General features: G+C 34.3%; 2 protein-coding genes across 5 annotated transcripts; one reads left to right on the top strand and one right to left on the bottom strand.

The window, feature by feature from the left end:
- The first annotated feature begins 6,625 nt into the window (after nt 1-6,625).
- CSLC12 (Cellulose-synthase-like C12) lies at nt 6,626-9,989 on the top strand. The gene is made up of 5 exons (XM_021428666.2): nt 6,626-7,845; nt 7,942-8,250; nt 8,337-8,627; nt 8,729-8,842; nt 8,964-9,989. Exons 1-5 carry the CDS (start codon nt 7,069-7,071, stop codon nt 9,582-9,584), a joined length of 2,112 nt encoding a protein of 703 aa, XP_021284341.1. The 5' UTR covers nt 6,626-7,068; the 3' UTR covers nt 9,585-9,989.
- A 3,816-nt stretch (nt 9,990-13,805) lies between these two features.
- On the bottom strand, nt 13,806-18,188 carry LOC110416985 (basic helix-loop-helix (bHLH) DNA-binding superfamily protein). Of its 4 annotated transcripts, none has more exons than XR_002445257.2 (8): nt 15,959-18,188; nt 15,620-15,853; nt 15,476-15,541; nt 15,320-15,388; nt 14,712-14,783; nt 14,479-14,519; nt 14,314-14,395; nt 13,806-14,230 (listed from the first exon to the last, which is right to left on the bottom strand). XR_002445257.2 is itself a non-coding variant. In XM_021429142.2 (8 exons), the coding sequence occupies exons 1-8, from the start codon at nt 16,571-16,573 to the stop codon at nt 14,208-14,210; spliced, it is 1,308 nt and encodes a 435-aa protein (XP_021284817.1). In that variant the 5' UTR covers nt 16,574-18,182; the 3' UTR covers nt 13,806-14,207. The 4 variants fall into 4 exon arrangements, 2 of the variants coding, with proteins under 2 accessions (XP_021284817.1, XP_021284818.1); XR_002445256.2 differs by having other exon boundaries at nt 13,806-14,233; nt 15,959-18,187; XM_021429142.2 differs by having other exon boundaries at nt 13,806-14,233; nt 14,479-14,622; nt 15,959-18,182.
- Nucleotides 18,189-19,017: the final 829 nt, after the last annotated feature.

The raw sequence follows: 19,017 nt of genomic DNA, 5'->3' as shown, positions 1-19,017 counted from the left end.
TTGTCTTATATGTCCTAAAGAATGGTAATTTTTTTGGATGGGGAACACAAGTACCCACATGGAGCCATCAATTCTGACGTTTCAACCAAAGACTCTGGCCTTCAAGTTCAAAGGTTTTTTTTCTCTCTTTTTTTTTTTTTTTTTGAGTAAGAGAGTTGAAAGGTGAAAACATAACAAGAAGATGTTGTAAGAAAATTGCCTTTTGGGTGAAAGCCACATCCCACACATGGAAAATAAATACTACTCACACGACATCAATCACAAAATTGTAAAATTGCCAGCTTAATTAATACTCTAAAGTAAGTTAGTACTATTGATTATCACCTGGATGATAGCTTCAATGGTGTTAAAGAAACATGGAAAGTAGTTGTATTATGCATGAGAGTTAATCAATTGTACTACATTGAACATAATTTAAGCTTAAAAAAAAAAGATATATTTGAGCCATTTAATTCCCCAAAAAGAAGGCAGATTGAAGTTCATATAGTATTCTTAAAAAAAATGTAGAATTTCGGTTATTTATTCCCTTTGTAAGATAAAAGAAGATACCACAGCTTGCCATCTTTCCTTCTCTTTTTCTTCTCCTTTGTAAACCCCTACTTCCTCTACCACTCTTTTCTTGATACTAAAATACACTCCACAACATAAAATTTGGGTTTGTTTCTAATTTGGATGGCTTGAAGGAAGGGTGAATTGAAACTGGAATCTAACAACTAAAGAAGAAGCAAATGGTGTGGGAATATGAGGGTAGTTCTAAACTTAGTTGGTTTGGCTATGTATTCTCACATTCACAGGAAAATATATGGTATTCCGCATTCAATTCCCAAAGTAAATATTCCCTAATCCTCAGCATGCCACTATGGAAGAATGGTATATTCCTTCTAGAATACAAGGCTCCTGCAAGCAAACCCTTTTTCTTTTTCCTTAGTTAGACCTCTAAATTAATTATGTTTTATTATAAAAATCAAGTCAAACCAATTGAAAAAAACTTGTACCCAAAACTAATTATAGTATTTGTTTCGTAGTTAGACCTCTCCCAAACAACAACAAAAGAAAAAAAAAAAAAAAAGAACCCAAAGTCGTAAGAGAGACAAAAGAAGAAGCAAAAATCTGTTAAGAGGAGAAGAGCAAAACATGGGGAGCACACAAATACCTATATGGAGTTTGCACGTATTCATGAAATTGTTGGCCCAATGGCTCATAACCATTGTAACAAAGAACAAGAACAAATTCCCCCACGTCATTTCCTTGATTTAATACAATCATCATGACGCCCCCAATCCTTCCTTTTTCTTCCTCTCTTTTCCATACATTTTGACGCAATTCATTGGGACACCTCCCCATTCTTAGCCTTTCTTTGTCCCTTTCTCAAGTAGGGTCACCCTCCCCTCCCTCTCTCTCTCTCTCTCCCTCTGTCTATACATTTTTATTAAATGATTTGACTAATCCATTTTAATTTGAAAGTGGTTTAGGTCTAAATCTTTTGATCACACAAGTATTAGTAGTGATTAAAGATTCTCCAAAAAAGTTTAGTGTCGGCAATGTGTAATGGGACAAAACATTAGTACATTTTTTCAAGTCACTTGAAAAAAAAAATATTTTGTATCAACTAATTTAAATTCATGTGCCCATGATTTGGTTAATAGAATTCAATCAACCATCCATTAATTTTAGGCATTTATTATGTATTATGGACATAAATTATGCTTATGACCAATGCTCTTTACTCTCCACCTAACCTTGTGGTTCTATGATAAAAATGATATGGGCCTACATGTTTTCCAATTTTTTTTTACTAAAAAAACGTAATAATCTTTAGTATATATTAATGTTAATTTTATATTACTTACTCAAGAAACTTCTATAATTCCCTTTGTTTCATTGGGAAATAATCAAAAGCAATCATACGGAGAGCTGTCACCCATGAATGTTGGGTTTTATCCCTAGATTAATCCACTTGCGCACCTGCCACGAATTTTCTTAGAATAAATTTGTTGACTAATGTTTCTTTTTTTCCCATTCTCACTCTCTTTCTTTGGTCATGATCAAAAGGTTTTAGACTTCATTAGCACATTAATCCTAAAAAAAAAGAAAAAAAGAAAAATATCCATTTTCCTTTAAACATATATGGAACTTGTTAAGAGTTTCGATGACGATGATCATATTTTAACGAGATGAAAATGATTGATTACACGAGAAGGGCTGGTGAAAAAGTCGTAATCTAATAATAGGGAAAAAGGCTTATGTTTTGTAGCACATTCATATAGTGATAATTGATCTTTATAAAAAAGATTTGAATTTTAAATACAATAAACAGCATTTGTATATTGTGGTGAAGAGAAATAAATGTGAGAAACTTTCAATAAGAGTTAGTTGCCATTAACATAAAGTCATGCCCTTTTACTATTCCAAAAAAATGAAATTCAATTTCGAACCTAAATGTATGTACAACAATAAACTCCAACTTTTATGCTTTTCCCTTCCTCTGGACAGGTCAATAAACTCAGTACAAGCAATACAGCTACAAACTGTTAAGACAACTTTACAACCCAGCTAGACAAACAAGGAAGAGTGAGGTTTATACATTAAATGACATAATGTTTAAATAAATTCATAAATTATTTAAAAATATCTAAATAAGTTTTTATTTTTTTATTATATTTAATCGAGCATTTACATTTTTATTTTAAGTCAAATAAGAAGAGACCGAGCATCCGTTTGTAATAGTCTCTCAAAATTTTTAAAATTTTTCATATATTATATATTTTAAAATAAATTTTTATTAAATAATTAATATAATTAAAAATAATAAAAGTACTTTACAAATTTCATTTAAGTTTACTCAAATTCTTAATTTTTTTTTATTTTTTAAGTTTCTCCACCTATCTTTTTCTCTTTTCTTTTATGTCTTTGTATTGTGAAATTATAAAGAGGTAAAGTTTTTATGTAAATTTTTATTTTTATTATTATTATTTATTTTTTCAATTATATTTTATTTACTCATATATTTTAAATTTTCATAGATTTTTTTTTTAATTTTTACGAATCATCAACCATATTCTTTTTTTTTTGTTATATGGGTTATATCTCGTACTTGCCATGATTTTTTATTTGTTATGTGAATTTTATTTTTAATGATTTTAACTTTTAAAAATTAAAAAATTATTGTATATGTAATTTTCAAATATAAGTTTTTGTGTTGCATTATTGGTTGCTATTTAAAATTTTACTAATATATTATTTTTTATTAATCCTTATTGTATAAGAAAAAATTATCTTGAGTATATGTTTTTAATGTACTTTACATTTTATATTTAGTTGAAAGAAAATTATACTGAGTATAAGAAAAAATTATTAATTCTGTGTATCGTATTTAACTATTTATATTTTATGCATTATAGTTTAATATTTAGTATTATAAACTTAAATATTATAAAATAAAAATATTAAATGTTGACTACATTAATATTAAAAAAGATAAGATTTTGAAACAAAATGGATGATAAGTTTTTTACAAATAATTTAGTTGTTTATATTAAAAAATATATTACCATCGTTGAACAAAACTTTCCTATAGCACCATTATAAATTTTTTTCTTTTTATTTCTTTTCGTTTACATGTTATATAAAATTATTGTTTATTATAAATATTTTGATTATTAATGGTTAAGTTCAATATATTAGTTTTAAAAATTTTTAACTTTTATTCTTTTTAACCTTTGGTCCCCTTAATAAAAATTAACTAACTAAGCCCCTACAAATAAGCTTTTATAACCAATAATTAGCTAGTGGTCATTAGTAAAAGTATTACTTATCATTTTATATTCATATGACACTAATATAACATTAATGTGGAGGATAAAAAATGTTACATGACAATGTTCTCATACTAAATTAACATATCATGTCATTATCAATTATGAAATATCAAAATGTTACATTATAATCAATTATGATATTTTAGTATGTCATATTAACGTCACGTGATATAAAATAATAAATAATATTTTAATTAAATTATTAGTCATGAAAACTTATTTTACGTAAAATAAAAAGTATAAAGATTTATTTAAAACAAAATAAAAATATAATGGTTTGATTGAACCTAATAAAAATATAAAAATTTATTTAAATTTTTTGAATAATGTAAAGAGTTTTTTGTATATTATGTCTACATTAATTTTGTGCCATTTAACTAATAATATTTTTATCCTTCCTCTCAATTTAATTTATTTCATTACTTTATATTAAGAAATTATCAAGAATTGAAAGTAATGTGTTGAAATTAAATGAAATTGAAATCCTATAACAAAATTCAACGTTGACGATGATGAATATAAAAAATTTGAGTTTAATTTCATTTTTAATTGCTTTCTAAAGGACTGAAAAATTAGAAGAGCGAGGTGGCAGGCAAGCGACGATTGCGCGACTGTAGCTGAGGGCACGACAGGAAGCTGCCGGTCGTGGTGGCCAGCCTGTGTTCTGTCACAGTCAGTTGCCACATGTCTTTCTCTCCTCCTATTTCCAATTCCCCAATATCTATCTCTCTCTCTCTCAGGTGTGGTTCTCTCATCCAGCTCCTTCCCACACGAGTCGCGAGATCAACGGCCCATTGGACTCCCTCCTAGGAATGCAACCAAATAGAATTATTCCAAAATTCCCCTCGAACCTCGAATATTGACATCAAATTACCGATTTTACCCCTTATCCTTTGTTCATAGTTCAGGCTAGACAGCAGAGTTTTTTTTTTGTATAATTTAAATTTTAGTATTTTTGAAATGTTAATGTTTCTCAGTTTATCATGTCTCACGTGACCAAATTAAAATTTCAAATATCTTTTTGGACAAAGGAGTTAATTTCCAGTGCAACTGAACAGTGTGGAGAATTAAATGCTTATGCAAAGCAAGGATTTTGGATCACTGATTCGGACAAAAAAGTGTTTTAGATCACGGCATTGATCTTCTGAAGTACCACCGTAACACCGTGGTATTCATTAATTACTGCTGTCCTGTCTGTTCGTCCGACTGATTTTCCAAAACAATCCTTCGTGAGTTTCACGCTCTTTGACGTAAAAGGTTGTCGGTGGCTTATAAAACGTCCGAGGTTATTTTAGACTATTTACTATCTGATGTCCTTCTTAATTAAGACGTTTTAAATAGACGATTTACACATATATCAATAAATAAAATATAAATATATTATTTTATATTATTATTTATTGATAAAAACATTTAATTGTGATTGTTATAAGGGAGACTGCATTAATGGCCCCTGATTTACCCTTTTGCTTCAAGCTAATAGTAGTATAAAAATAGACAAAATTAAGGTTTTGCGTAAATTACGAATGGAATCCCAAAAATTTATAATAATTCCAAAATCAAATTGATTGGGAGGCTAAAAGTCATGAGGCCAATAAAACCCACTGAATTTCATTTAAAAGTCAAAATAAATATATTACTAAAAATATTTGAGATTCCTTAATTATCTCTTTTACCAACTATCACAAATATTCAATTAAATCCCACAGCTGTTTCAGTGAATTTCAGTTGATCCTTTTCCTTTTTTCCGCTATTGTTTGAAGTGATCTTTTAATAAAGAAAATATATATTATATTTCATTATTAATTATGGTTAACTGGTTTGAGCTGTTTAACATCACCGATGTAAATGACGCTCCCAAATGGAGCGTGAGATGTGCAAACTATGCCAAACAAAAACCAAAAGTTCCAAATTCCAATTAAGGGCTTTTAACCCTTAACTAGTAAAAATAGGGGAGGTGGTTTTCTATCCTATCCTTATTAACCTCAATAAAATGGGACGGCCAATGGATTAATTAATGCTCACTACCCTCTCTGCCCTACTCTCCTCCTCTCAATTAATTAATTGAATAAAATTAAAATTTTAAAAATAAAAAATAAATTTAAAAGGATGAAACCATTTTCAATTCTTGGCTTTTTAACACATATCGCTTTGAACTTTCTGGAGCTTGGCCTACATTTTCGCGTGTGATCATTTACTCTTTGATTTTTTTTCTTTTTTTTTTTGGTTGTTTTAATCACACGCGAAAATAAACATGAAGGAAAGACGATCGGAGCTTGATCTCTTCTTTTTTACGGCACTGTAAAATCATCAGAGGATTTTACTGTTTCTAGGGTTAGGGCTCATGTTTGCTGTAGGTCGTTGCTGGATTTATTGCAATTTAAAAGCAGTAGGTGTAAAATGAAAATCTTTCCATTGTCGGAACCCCGAAGGTCTTTGTTTCTGAGATTTTCTTTGTAAGGAACAAAAGCGATTCCTTAATTGCCGTCTCTCTATCCGGGTGTAAAAATCTTTTATTTGAGGCGTTAAGTTTTTTATTTGTTTATGGTAAAAAAAAAAAAAAGAAGGAAAAAGAACACAAAGATTATGAAAATCCTGTGTGGTTTTTTGGTTTTGCCCTTTTGATGTTGACAGGGACAGACAGCGTGTTGTCGTCTTTTGTGTCTTAAAAGTGTGAAATGTGAATATGTAATGTGTATGCATTTCGATTTTTTATTTTCTGCAATCATTTTTTAAAAAAAATTTATTTTCTTCAGAAAATCAAAATCAAAATCAAAGACGTGTTGAGCTGTTACCATCTTTTTCCCAATTCTGTCTATCCCTTTCTCTCTTTCTCTCATAGTCATATTTTTGTGTTTTTTTAAAGCCACCCCTTTTGCAAGCTGTAATTGAATGAGAGGAGCTTTTTTGGAGCTTCTTTAATTTATTTTTCCCCCCTCAACAGCTCAGAACTGAGAAGCTCAGTCTTTCTTTGTTTCTTTATCAGCTCCTCTCCAAAACCCAGAGCTGCTTTTCTTCGTATAAGTTTGGCTCCTTTTGGTTCTCTATGTTTTAAAGAGAGACGCCCTCGCTTCTTTGCTTTTAGCAAAATCAACGCGTCTGCGTCTCCCCTTCCCTTTGTTCCCTTTCTTCACCATCTGATAATGTTGTCAAGTTTTTAGCCTTTTCCTCTCCCACATTTTCAGGTTTTTTTTTTAACCCTCAAGATCGAACCTAACAGCCAAGTTTCAAGGATAAGAAAAACCCAACAATGGCGCCGTCCTTTGATTGGTGGGCAAAAGGGAGCCATAAGGGAACCCCGGTGGTAGTCAAAATGGAAAACCCGAACTGGTCAATGGTCGAGCTCGAAGGTCCATCGGAGGACGATTTCCTCATGGGCAACACCCCGACCGGTCAGCGAGAAAAGGCGCGTGGCAAAAACGCCAAACAACTCACGTGGGTCCTCCTCTTGAAAGCCCACCGAGCTGCTGGTTGCTTAACCTCCATTGCCTCCACATTGGTCAATCTCGGTTCAGCCATCCGTCGCCGAGTAGCCTCTGGTCGAACCGACGCCGACAACGACCAGGACACGGAAACCGACAACACATCCTCCAAAGAAAACAAAACCGTTAAAACCAGGTTCTATAACTGCATCAAAGTGTTCCTTTGGTTGTCATTATTGTTACTCGGTTTCGAGTTTGCCGCGTATTTTAAAGGCTGGCATTTCGGTGCTCCAAAGCTTCAGTTACAGTACATTTTTACAGCGCCGTTTGGTGTTAGAGATTTGTTTGATTCGTTATACTCTCGTTGGGTTTTGATTCGTGTGGAGTATCTCGCTCCTCCTCTTCAGTTCCTCGCAAATGTCTGCATTATTCTTTTCCTTATCCAAAGCATGGATAGGTTAGTCCTATGTTTGGGTTGTTTTTGGATCCGTTTCAAAAAAATCAAGCCAATTCCCAAACAAGACGCTGTTGCGGATCTTGAATCTGGAGAAGACGGTTTCCTCCCAATGGTTCTCGTTCAGATCCCTATGTGTAACGAAAAAGAGGTAAAACAAATAAGAAAAAAATATATTTTTTTTATCATTTTTAAGGAAACCCATTTCTGAAGAATATCATTTAATTTTTTTAATTCTTTGTTGCAGGTTTACCAACAATCCATAGCTGCAGTGTGTAATTTGGACTGGCCAAAATCGAAAATTTTGATTCAAGTTTTGGACGATTCTGATGATCCCACGACTCAGCTGCTTATTAAAGAGGAGGTGCAGAAGTGGCAACAAGAAGGTGCCCACATTGTGTATCGGCACCGTGTAATTAGAGATGGTTACAAAGCTGGTAATCTTAAGTCTGCAATGAGTTGTAGTTATGTTAAAGACTATGAATTTGTTGCCATTTTTGATGCCGATTTCCAGCCCACCCCTGAGTTTCTCAAACGAACCGTCCCCCATTTTAAGGTAACTGCTTCTGTTTTGAGTTGTGTCCAATTTAGTACGTCCAGGATTAGTTGAAGTGAAATTCTATTTTGGTTATATGTTTACAGGATAATGAAGATTTAGGGTTGGTTCAGGCGAGGTGGTCCTTTGTTAATAAGGATGAGAATTTGCTAACAAGACTGCAAAACATAAATTTGTCGTTTCACTTTGAGGTAGAGCAACAAGTGAATGGTGTTTTCATTAATTTCTTTGGGTTTAATGGGACTGCTGGGGTTTGGAGGATTAAGGCTTTGGAGGATGCTGGAGGGTGGTTGGAGAGGACAACCGTTGAAGACATGGATATTGCTGTTCGTGCTCATCTTCAAGGATGGAAGTTCATTTTCCTCAATGATGTTGAGGTATGGCTCTAGTTTAATCTGTCTATTTTATTGCTAGTGAATTTAACAGTCAATCACTTTATTGGTAGTTGATGTTTGTTGGTTTTTTATTTTCTGTTCAGTGTCAGTGTGAACTTCCTGAATCTTATGAAGCTTATAGAAAACAACAGCACAGATGGCACTCAGGACCCATGCAGTTGTTCCGCCTCTGTTTGCCAGATATTATCCGTGCTAAGGTAAATACCTTTCAGAGTGCTCTTTTCTTGAACCAGCAATTGTCCTATTCTGTTGAATTAAATAATTCTTGATTAATCTGATTCCTAACGTTGTTCTTGTTCTGTATTTGGATTGATGCAGATTAGCGTGTGGAAGAAATTCAATATGATCTTTCTATTCTTTCTGCTTAGAAAACTGATCCTACCTTTTTATTCGTTCACTCTTTTCTGCATAATTCTCCCCATGACCATGTTTGTTCCTGAGGCTGAGCTGCCAGCATGGGTTGTCTGTTACATCCCTGCTACAATGTCATTCCTCAACATCCTTCCTGCTCCAAAATCCTTCCCCTTCATTGTTCCTTACCTTCTTTTTGAGAATACCATGTCAGTGACCAAGTTCAACGCCATGATCTCAGGTCTTTTCCAACTTGGTAGTGCATATGAATGGGTTGTTACAAAAAAATCCGGTCGATCATCTGAGGGTGATCTTGTCTCCTTGGTTGAGAAGGAGCCAAAACATCAGCGTGGAGGATCAGAAACCAACCTAGATGAAATGAAAGCAGATATTCAGCAAGAACAAAAGGCTAGGAAAAAGAAGCATAATAGGATATATACGAAGGAGCTAGCCTTGGCATTCCTTCTTCTAACCGCTTCAGCTAGGAGCCTCCTATCTGCACAGGGAATACATTTCTATTTCTTGCTATTTCAAGGGATATCCTTCCTTCTAGTCGGTTTAGACTTGATTGGTGAGCAGGTTCAGTAAAGGACAGATTAGGGACCTTGTAGTAAAATGTGGATGATATAAAATACAGCCTGACGCGGGTGGACACAGCAAATCTGAGTATCACTGCAAATGAACTTTTATGGGAGATGTGATGAGGGCTGAGAGTGCTTTTGATCCTCTTAAACCCGCTAGACTCCGGTTCCAGCTCCACCCAATACGTGAAGAATTTGTGTTTACATGGACAGAAGAATTTGGACATAGGCAAACTTGAAAATGGTGATACTCTTCAGTATATGTAAGGTTTTTCACTTTTTTTTTTCCTTTTTCTGTTCTTGTTTCTTTCTCTTTTTTGATTCTTTTGTTTCTGTCAATTCTTTTGTAAGAAAAAAATTGTTGTTCAAACATCAAACAGGAATTTAGTTACAGTTTCAAGGCAAGGTAGAATATTTGATCCCTTATCCCTTTCTTCACTTTACATGAGGCTGTTAATTGAGCTGATTTCCATTAAGGCCGGATGTTCACATTAGTTGATTCAGCTGAATCAAATTGTCGACCCGCCCTTACTTTCCGGTTGTTTTGTTCACATTTAGCTACTGGGATTGTTATACAAGGAAACCTGTTTCACCAAATCCGGGAAAAGTTAAAAACGCAACAGTATTTGATTTGAAGAGGAACCTTCAATCTTTGATCATTCGTTCTTTGTCTTTCATGTTTGGACAACTAGCCTCTTTACATAACTTTCCCTTAAAATCTAGTGGTTTTATGAACGAAACCCACCTTTCTAATTACGTTTGGATAAGCTGCTGAGGAATGAACCCCTTTTTCATTTCTCAGTACCTTCCAGGCCTGCAAATAGCAGTGTACTAATGTAGTTTATACATTTACTTCCCCAGTTAAGCTTTTCAGCCTTTTTTTAACAGATTCAGCCTGACAGTTGAATTAAATGGGGCTGGTATTTGAGGGAAGTGAGAATCGGGGAAGTTTATCCAGGAATTAAATTGAGCTTAAAAATTGTTGTCCTACCAATAAACAATTACTAAAGTACTTGCTTAGGCAGCTGGGAAGCACATGGGGGTCTCCCTTATCTGATTCTTTGAGGCGTGGGTCCGTAGCCCATCCAAGAGCTGGCTCACCGAATTTATGGTTGGGAAGCAGCTGGACCACACTAGGATATGGACCCCCTCAAATCTAGTTTTCCCACCCAGCATATGCGAAGAAAAGACGAGAGAAAATTTCTTTTGGAATTCGATGTAATTGAAGGAGAGGAAAACTGGAAACATGTTTCCGATGATAGATGATGGGAGTTGTTCGTGTGCAGTCAATCATCGTTTACTTGGGAGAATGTTTTCACAGTTTTTACATTCTCGAGTAGGACTTTGAAAATTCAATGAAATCTGAAATCCATGGTCCAGCAGGCAGCAGCTGGAACTAGTGGTATCTATGACTGGGAGTCGTTCGTTGCAGCTTCCCTCTGTGAAATTGATGGGCATGTGGCCTTTGTTTTGTGTGGGGTTTTTCCTTTTTAACGGCAGAGTTCGTTCGTTTGGCTTTGGCCCCATGAATAAATATCTTCCATGTCAATATTTAATTTCCTTTATTTTCCATCGAGTTTGAATTTCTTTGTCTTTTTCTGCCACAAAATTTTTAAATTTCCATTCTGAAAAGGTATTAAGTATCAACTATCAATTAAAACAAAACAAACAGTACATGAAAGAGAAATGTAACAAAATGACCCCTAATTCTTCAAAGATCATTATCATCATCATTATTATTATTATTATCAATTTATCAAATGAGAGAAGCCAGAAAAGAAAGACGGATTCCTAGATTTGAATCTGTAAACGCCATAGCCTCAGGAACATGGGCAATTTCCACGCCATATGTTGAGGTTAGAGTTGTCTACGGATTAAGCTACCTGCCCATTCTTGCGGGCTCGGCCTGATTTAGGTCTAAGCCTGATGCGGCTTGATTTACTTAACTTATTTTACTAATAAATAAGTTTTTATTTTATTTATTTTTAAATGAATATTTAAAACTATTTATATATAAAAAATAATTAACTAGACGAAACAAATCGAATTTTACATTATTTTTTTTAAAAAATATTAATAAGCTCAACTTGAATTCAGTTCGACTCATGATACCTCTCTAATAGAGATGAATCTTTCAAAAAAAAATTTTTTTTAATTTATCAAGCGGTTGTAAAACACTGAAATTTTAACATATTCTTTTTAGTAATGAATCATGTAAATCCAAATCCCAAAGGCATAGTGTGTTTCTTAGCGTCCCATTCATAGTCATGTACAATTTTCGTAGCCCAAAGAAAAGCCGAGACGTCAAGCAGACTTAGCACGCTTCAAAAAATAATGGCTGGTCCATGAAAGAAAATGTAGCACCGAATAGTAATAATAATAATAATAATAAAAGGGGCAATTATATGAAAGGCTACCAGTTTTGTTCATAGTAATAATAATTGTCTGGTCCTTTGTCCAAGAAGAAATGATTGTCGGTCCAAATATTTTCTTTTTCTTTTAGCAATCTCTCTTTGCTCTGACTTTGCAAACACAAACTGGTCAACCTTATCACTTCTCCGGACGTGGTTAAGATATTAATTAATAAATTTTAACACTAATTTCCATATGTAAAAAATTATCAGAAGAAGCCACTAATTGACAAATTAAATTAAATATCAAGAAAAGAAGAGACAATGTACCAAAGGCTAATGTTTCTTTCTCATTTATCATTATGGGCTGATTTGATTTAATAACGGGCTTCGGGGCCCAAGAATTGACCCAACTGCTCGAGTAGTTTCTTTCACCGGTCCTGGTTCTTTTCCATTTTTTTCCTTGCGAGTTGTTCCTTTCTACAAAGCATAGCCGTACAATTCTTTCTTCTTTTTCTCTTTCTTTTGTTTGCTCCACTAGGGATATAGAGTTAGAACCAGCGACGAAATGGGTTGTCTTGTACCCTGAAGCAATTAAGACAAAATGATTACATTATTCTATGATAGCTTATGCAAATTTAAATAAACTATGAAGTAAAACAGAGAAAAGAGAGAGAGAGAGAGAGAGAAAAAGATAAAGGAAAAGAAGGGAAAACAGACACAGAAGCAATGGGCGGAAGAAAGCAATAAAAAAGAAAAATTGTACCCCAAACATGTGGAAGTGACAAAATATAAATATAAAAAAAAAAAAAGGAAAAAAGGAGTGCTGGTGGAAAAGCCATAGCAGGGAATATACTGTTCTTGTATTCCTTTAACCAAATGCATTGTTATAGGAATAGTGTCTATGTACTATCTACTAAGTTTTAGATGCTCAATCTACTAGTTTTATATTTTATTTTGTTTTAAATTTTTGTTTTACTTATTAAAATTTATACCTTTAATTGATTATTAAACTTTAATGGATGAAACACATATTAATTGTAATCTCATTTATCCTTTCACAAGACAACTTAGGTTTTTGGCGAGGGTATTCATTCCCTTCAAAAACATAATTTGGGTTTTTTTTTATAGATATTGAACATTTATTAGACATTTTCAATAATAATAAGACAGAAACTCACATCTAAAGAAATAGAAGGAAAAGGATTCTTTAAATGGAGAAAAATAAAATCTTTAATAGTTGCATTAAAATGGGTTAAAATACAAATGGATCAGGGTTGGATTTTTCAAATCTTGATTAATCTTGTAAATAAATTAAATTAATAATATATAATTAATATTTATTTAATAATAGTGCTTGACACTTAACAATAACTGAATAATTATGTCCATAGAGAAATATTATCCTCTTTAAATAGGAACTCTTTGTTCGGAAAAGAAAAAGAAATAAATTCATCAATCTTTCTTTCTTTCTTTTTTTTCTTCACATTCTCAAGATTACTTTTATATCGTTTTATTGTAAAATACTTTTATAAAATTTGATAATCTTATCATACATCAATTAATACTTAATTAATTGATTAATTCATCAGTGTAAAATACAATCAAATATTAGAATATTTCATTACATTCTCGATGTTATCACGGTAGCCTTTTTTCCACACCTATAATCAATGACACTAATACACACTTTGACGTTTTTCTTTTAATACTTTTAATTTTGCAATCTTGTGTTCGAAAACTATTTGAGTTTAGGTATTTAGATAATGCTTTAATTTAAACCAAATAAGGTTACTATGTTTGCTTCCTGCTTTCGCTCTAACAAGGCCTCGAACCAAAAAGAAGAGTAAGAAAATGGCAACTAGACAGACCCTTGGTGAGAAAAAACCAAATGAAAATGAAATTTTCTTTACAAGAAAATTTATCCAATCTACAAGATAATTTTCTTAAACACAATTTTCCAAGCTTTCACAAAGCATCACAACCCCTACAATACCAATTATTAAGAAAAAAAAAAAAACAAAATTCCATCAATCAACTCTTGCTTTGTAGTCTTAATATACAATGATTTGTGATTCTAACAAGTCATCTTCCTTGGCTAAAAATTCGGAAAACAAACAGTTAGGAACGAAATGAACCTATACAGCTGAAGAATCCTGTTTTTGTCTTCTTCTTTTCCAATTTTCTTTTCTAGATGAGTTTAATCTGCAGTCAACTTGCAGCATTTGAATGCTTGGTTAGGAGGAACAAAGCCTTCTTATTTAAACTTCTTCCACATATCAGAGCTCTGATTTTAAGCGACCTGCTGAAAATGATAAGAGGCTCATGGTTAGAAAATGGAAACCGAGGGGTTGGAAAATTTAACTCCAATCATTCAATGATTACCATTTGGTCCCAAACTGTCCATAGCTGAATTGGAATCAAATCCCATTTGCAAAAGACTTTGGAGCTCATTGTCTAGTACAGTCTGTAAGCAACAGAAAAGTGTTGAATCAAATATTTTGATGAGCAAGGTGGGTGAGAGAGAATGATTTCGAAATTCTTTTATACCTGAGGCAAGGGAGGGAATTGTGGATTTGTACTTGGGACACCTGAAATTGTTCCCGGAAAGATACCCGGGGGGAAAGGGTGAGAGGAGTTTAACCCAGGACCAAATCCGAGAATTCCAGCACTTCCACCTCTTGAATGAAGAATCTATACAGGAGGGAGAGTACGGATTCATATTCCTTCCCGTATATCAAATCATAACTGTTATAATTTCTCAATTTACATTGGAAACTTACATCTTTGGATAAAACTCTCTCCAAATCAATGTTTAGCTCTGGATTGACAGTGGCAAGTTTCATTGACAAAAACTGCAGAAAAGATGGGGACAAATACATCACTGCGGTTTTGTATATTTTGCTCCAAGTAACAATATAACAATCACTGATCTAATGATATATATCACTAAATTCATTCATCTTCTGTAAATAAGGCATACTTCTCAATTTCATGTCCTAAACCTTTCATATAGCACTGCAAAAACCTCAATGTAACATCCCAAGGGAGGAGCTCACATTTAGTTACCAGTCCTAGGTGAGAACAATGTTGCTGGGAAAAAGGACCTGTGACTAAATCATAAAAGCTGGAGGATTTAGAATCCAGTTAAATTTTTCATCAAGGAAAGACATAGTTAAGCTAGTTTTCCAAATGCAGAAAAAGTTCCCCCACATTTTCGATTCAAAGTTCCAGTTTAGCTTCTTGATTGTCTTAGTGTAGACTGTACACTAAAGAACTATATCACAATAACATCTAAGGGTGCTTAAGCACATGATAGTTTTCGTTGAACTTGTTATGCTGCTATGAAAAACTAAAGAACAAACACCTAGTTACAGTCAATGTATCATACCTCAACCTGCTGTTGCAGTGACTGCACATAGTTGATAATCTCATCAAGCATTACAGCTTTCCCGGTAATCTAAAACAATGAAACCACCTCAATAATCAAGTTTCCATTTTATTTTAAAAGAAAAGTCTAGCATAAAGCTAGGCCAACTCTACATACCTTGTTGCATCCTGGTACAAGTTCTTGAAGCAATCTCATTCTCTCACTTATCTTTTCCCTTCTCACCTGCAAGCAAGAAATTTCCAGATTTAATATGAAGTTGAGAACACAAATTCTTGCTTCAATCCGAAAAGGAGAAATTACCCTTTCTGCCAGGCTGTGACTATTTGTAGCCTGACCCCTTCTTGCTCTCACGTGGATGTAATTTTCTTTAGGAGCTTCTCCAGTTTGAGAACTGTCTTTAGCTTGTTTCGCAACTTGTTTACCACGTGAATTCACACCTGTAATTTGTTCCGTTTTCTGCTTCTTCTCATCCTGTTCTTTTGGAACATCGCTGCTCTCTCCAGAGGGATCCTTTTGAGGCTCCTCGTCAGCATTCTAACAAAAATAACAAAGCAAATCTACCATGTCAGTGGCGTCACAGATTATCATATTGCTGCAAATCTTCAAGTTCTTGATATTGTGATCACATTAACAATATACCTGGTATGATCTTAGTGGAGAATTTGATTCAGGCACTCGTTTTCTCCTCTTTCCATTGGGCGAAGCACCTACAACTCCCTCATCTGAAAGCTGGTGCTCATCACGAGATTGTGTACTATTTGTACAAGTCCTTTCATTGCCAACCTCAGTGTTTAGAGCATAATTTTGCGGGCACTTGCTGTTGGCAATCTGGCCGCATTGTGGTAGGCTGAAGGGACCGACCATTTCTGACAAATTTCCACTACCAAATCCGGGCAGCTTTGGCACCAGCTCAACAAAGCTTGGATCAGATTGATACTGGGAAAAGTGGGAAGTGCTGCTAATTCCCTGATTTTCCATTAGAAGAGGATAATGAGAATTGGCAAATTCACTGTGAGAAACCATCGAAGAACCTACAAGGCTTTCACTCTGACTCAGTGAAACAATTGGATCCCAACCAGAACCAAAGAAGGAATCTGATGCATTTGAAGGCTTGTTATACATGGATATTGAACTCATTGCCATCCCATTAACTTTGTCAGACACGGGGTTTGTGTTTATCTGTGAAGACGGACAATTCATAAGGCTCTCGTGTCTGTCCTTAAATCCCACATCATCATTATCACCAGTAGCCATCCTCTAGATTCCGAAGCTAAACACCCAAATTGTAAGGAATTCACCCTATCTATAATTGCAAATTTGAAATCAATCCCTACTCAACAGCCAACCTAGACCTGGGCTAAGAATAGATATTTAACAGAAGGGAGGTAGTATAAAATTTGAGGGAAAGTTGGTTTGACCAAAATTAGCTGGGGATATCTTGCAGGACTGAACAAGGAACAAATAACCTTGGCAGCTTTATAGAACTGAGAGGATGTTAAAGTAAAAGAAACCTCTCACTGGAGCATCTTAGAGACACAAAGTAAAAGGAGAAATCCAATGCAGCAGGCACAAAATCTTCACACACCAAATATTAACCTCTTCTTCCAATAACCCTAGGATCAAGTCTACTCACCTGCAAGGCAAAACAAGAAAATGCTTCCCACAGACAAGAAAGTGAACCTTTCAGAGCATAAAGTTGACATAGACAAACGATTGCATTAGCTAAGTAACAGCTCACCAGTGTAACAAAAAAAAAGCAGATGCCCTTTTTCCTTTTAGCTTAGAGAAGAACTATATTTTTCACAATCTCAAACTCAATAAAACACCAATGGGATTGATTATGTTAAGCAATCTTGAATCTCTTCAACCAAAATCCAATTGAGGAGGATCAACTCAATTGCTTAACTGACTCTCAAATGAAAGTAGAATGGAAAACCGAGTGCAAGAGAAGTCCTAACCAACGAAGTAACTAAATGTTCAAGTTCTGAATCAAGACACAACCCTCCAAGAACCAAGAAAAGGAAGTTGGAGAAACCCTTTTGAGATATTCTCAGATGGTGTCCAAAAGACCAAAAAGCATAAATTCTAACTTGAATTATGCAAGAACGGAAATGGGGCAGAGTTTCATTCCCAGTCCCCTATATTGGGTGTTTGACAGTACATCTAAGCGCATCATATGCTAAGCTTAAATTCTACAATAGAAAACCAAATTCACCAATTTGGCACTCGCACCAAACAGCAAAAGAAGCATCAAATTCCAACCTTTTATGTTTTACTCTCTCAGAAATGCTAGAGAGCTCTAAGGCTAGAGAGAGAAGGCACATAAGAGAGAGTATGTAAAGAGAGAAAGATAAAGATTGAAACTTTGCATACCTGCCCAAGCTCACAGGTGACATGTATGCATGTATGTTTTTAAAAGACAGACTAACTACTGCCAACTGCTCTTGTTCCTAAATTATTACAGAACCTAAGCTCCTTTCTTTTTCCTCTTTGTAAATTTTTTCTCTTTTTTATTATTTATAATTTAGTTAAACACTTTTTCTTTTTTAATATTTTACAATATTTATCTCAGATGAGATTGGAAGAGGTTCTTCTCTTCAGGGCCAAGCTTGCTTGCTTCCTTCCTTCCTTCTTTGACGTTATGCTTTCTTTCTTTTTATTTCCTGACACATTTTGCCAAGTATTCTAACAGACCTATTCTCACAAAGAGAGAAAACACTATTCTAACAGACTTCTCTTTGCTGTTACACACTAGTTTCTCTCTCACTGCCAACCAACCCTCTTCATTTCTTTTGAGAAACTCTTAAATTATACACCTAAGCTCCATCATTCTCCATGCACCACCACCCCTTCCCCATCATTTACTTCACATTGTCCTCGCCAATTTTCCCTTCTACACCATCATATCTGTGGGTTGGGTTCTATTAATGTCCCCATGCACAAAGACGCCATATTGCAGGTCCAAGATGATAAACCGAGGACACAGGTGTCTATTCTTGAATGGACAACTCACAGAAGAGACTGTAAACTTGGAGCATAGCATGATTTCCCATGTTTTAAACAATAATTTTTAATTGATTAATCAATTGATTAATACCTGCGGCCATCTTTCCCTTTTTTTTTTTTTGAAGAACATAAGGAATAATGGAATCTAATCATCAATATTACCTTATCGTCCAGGTACAGGTTTCCAGCTGTAGCTGCTGCCCTATTCAAAAAAGCCACTCAACTAACCAACCTGGTCAAATCAGATTATTTTGGTCAACTTCGAGTCCTGGTTGTGATCTTGCTGGAAAAATATAATGAAAATTATAATTATTGGCGAAATCAACGGGTAATTTGCTTAGAATTAGAGGCCTGGCCATCACCCAACTCATTATCCAATGTATAACACCCCCACTGTTACTTCAAATTCAGTTCTTTCGGAACGTTTTACATGAAATATGGTGTGATTCGCGATTTGATGTGATTTTCCATGCCGTAAGATGTGGAAGGGGGGACCCCACCTCAAGAACTGGGTAGTCAAAAATAGTATGGAGATGGTATGATTGAGATGGTACACCTAACTTATCTATGTGGGTACTCACACCAAATCATTCTTCTGGGTACCAAAGGAGAGTGGGGGCTGGCAATGAGCTTGGAAATCTTTGATTTTACCTCTTGGAACAATGCAATCGTTTGTTCCCTGAGAACATTAG

This window comes from Theobroma umbraticum, unplaced genomic scaffold (assembly GCF_002168275.2).
Source record: "Theobroma umbraticum cultivar Fairchild unplaced genomic scaffold, ASM216827v3 scaffold_51.0, whole genome shotgun sequence".
Classification (NCBI taxonomy): Eukaryota; Viridiplantae; Streptophyta; class Magnoliopsida; order Malvales; family Malvaceae; genus Theobroma; species Theobroma umbraticum.
This window is presented reverse-complemented; position numbering and strand designations above follow the sequence as displayed.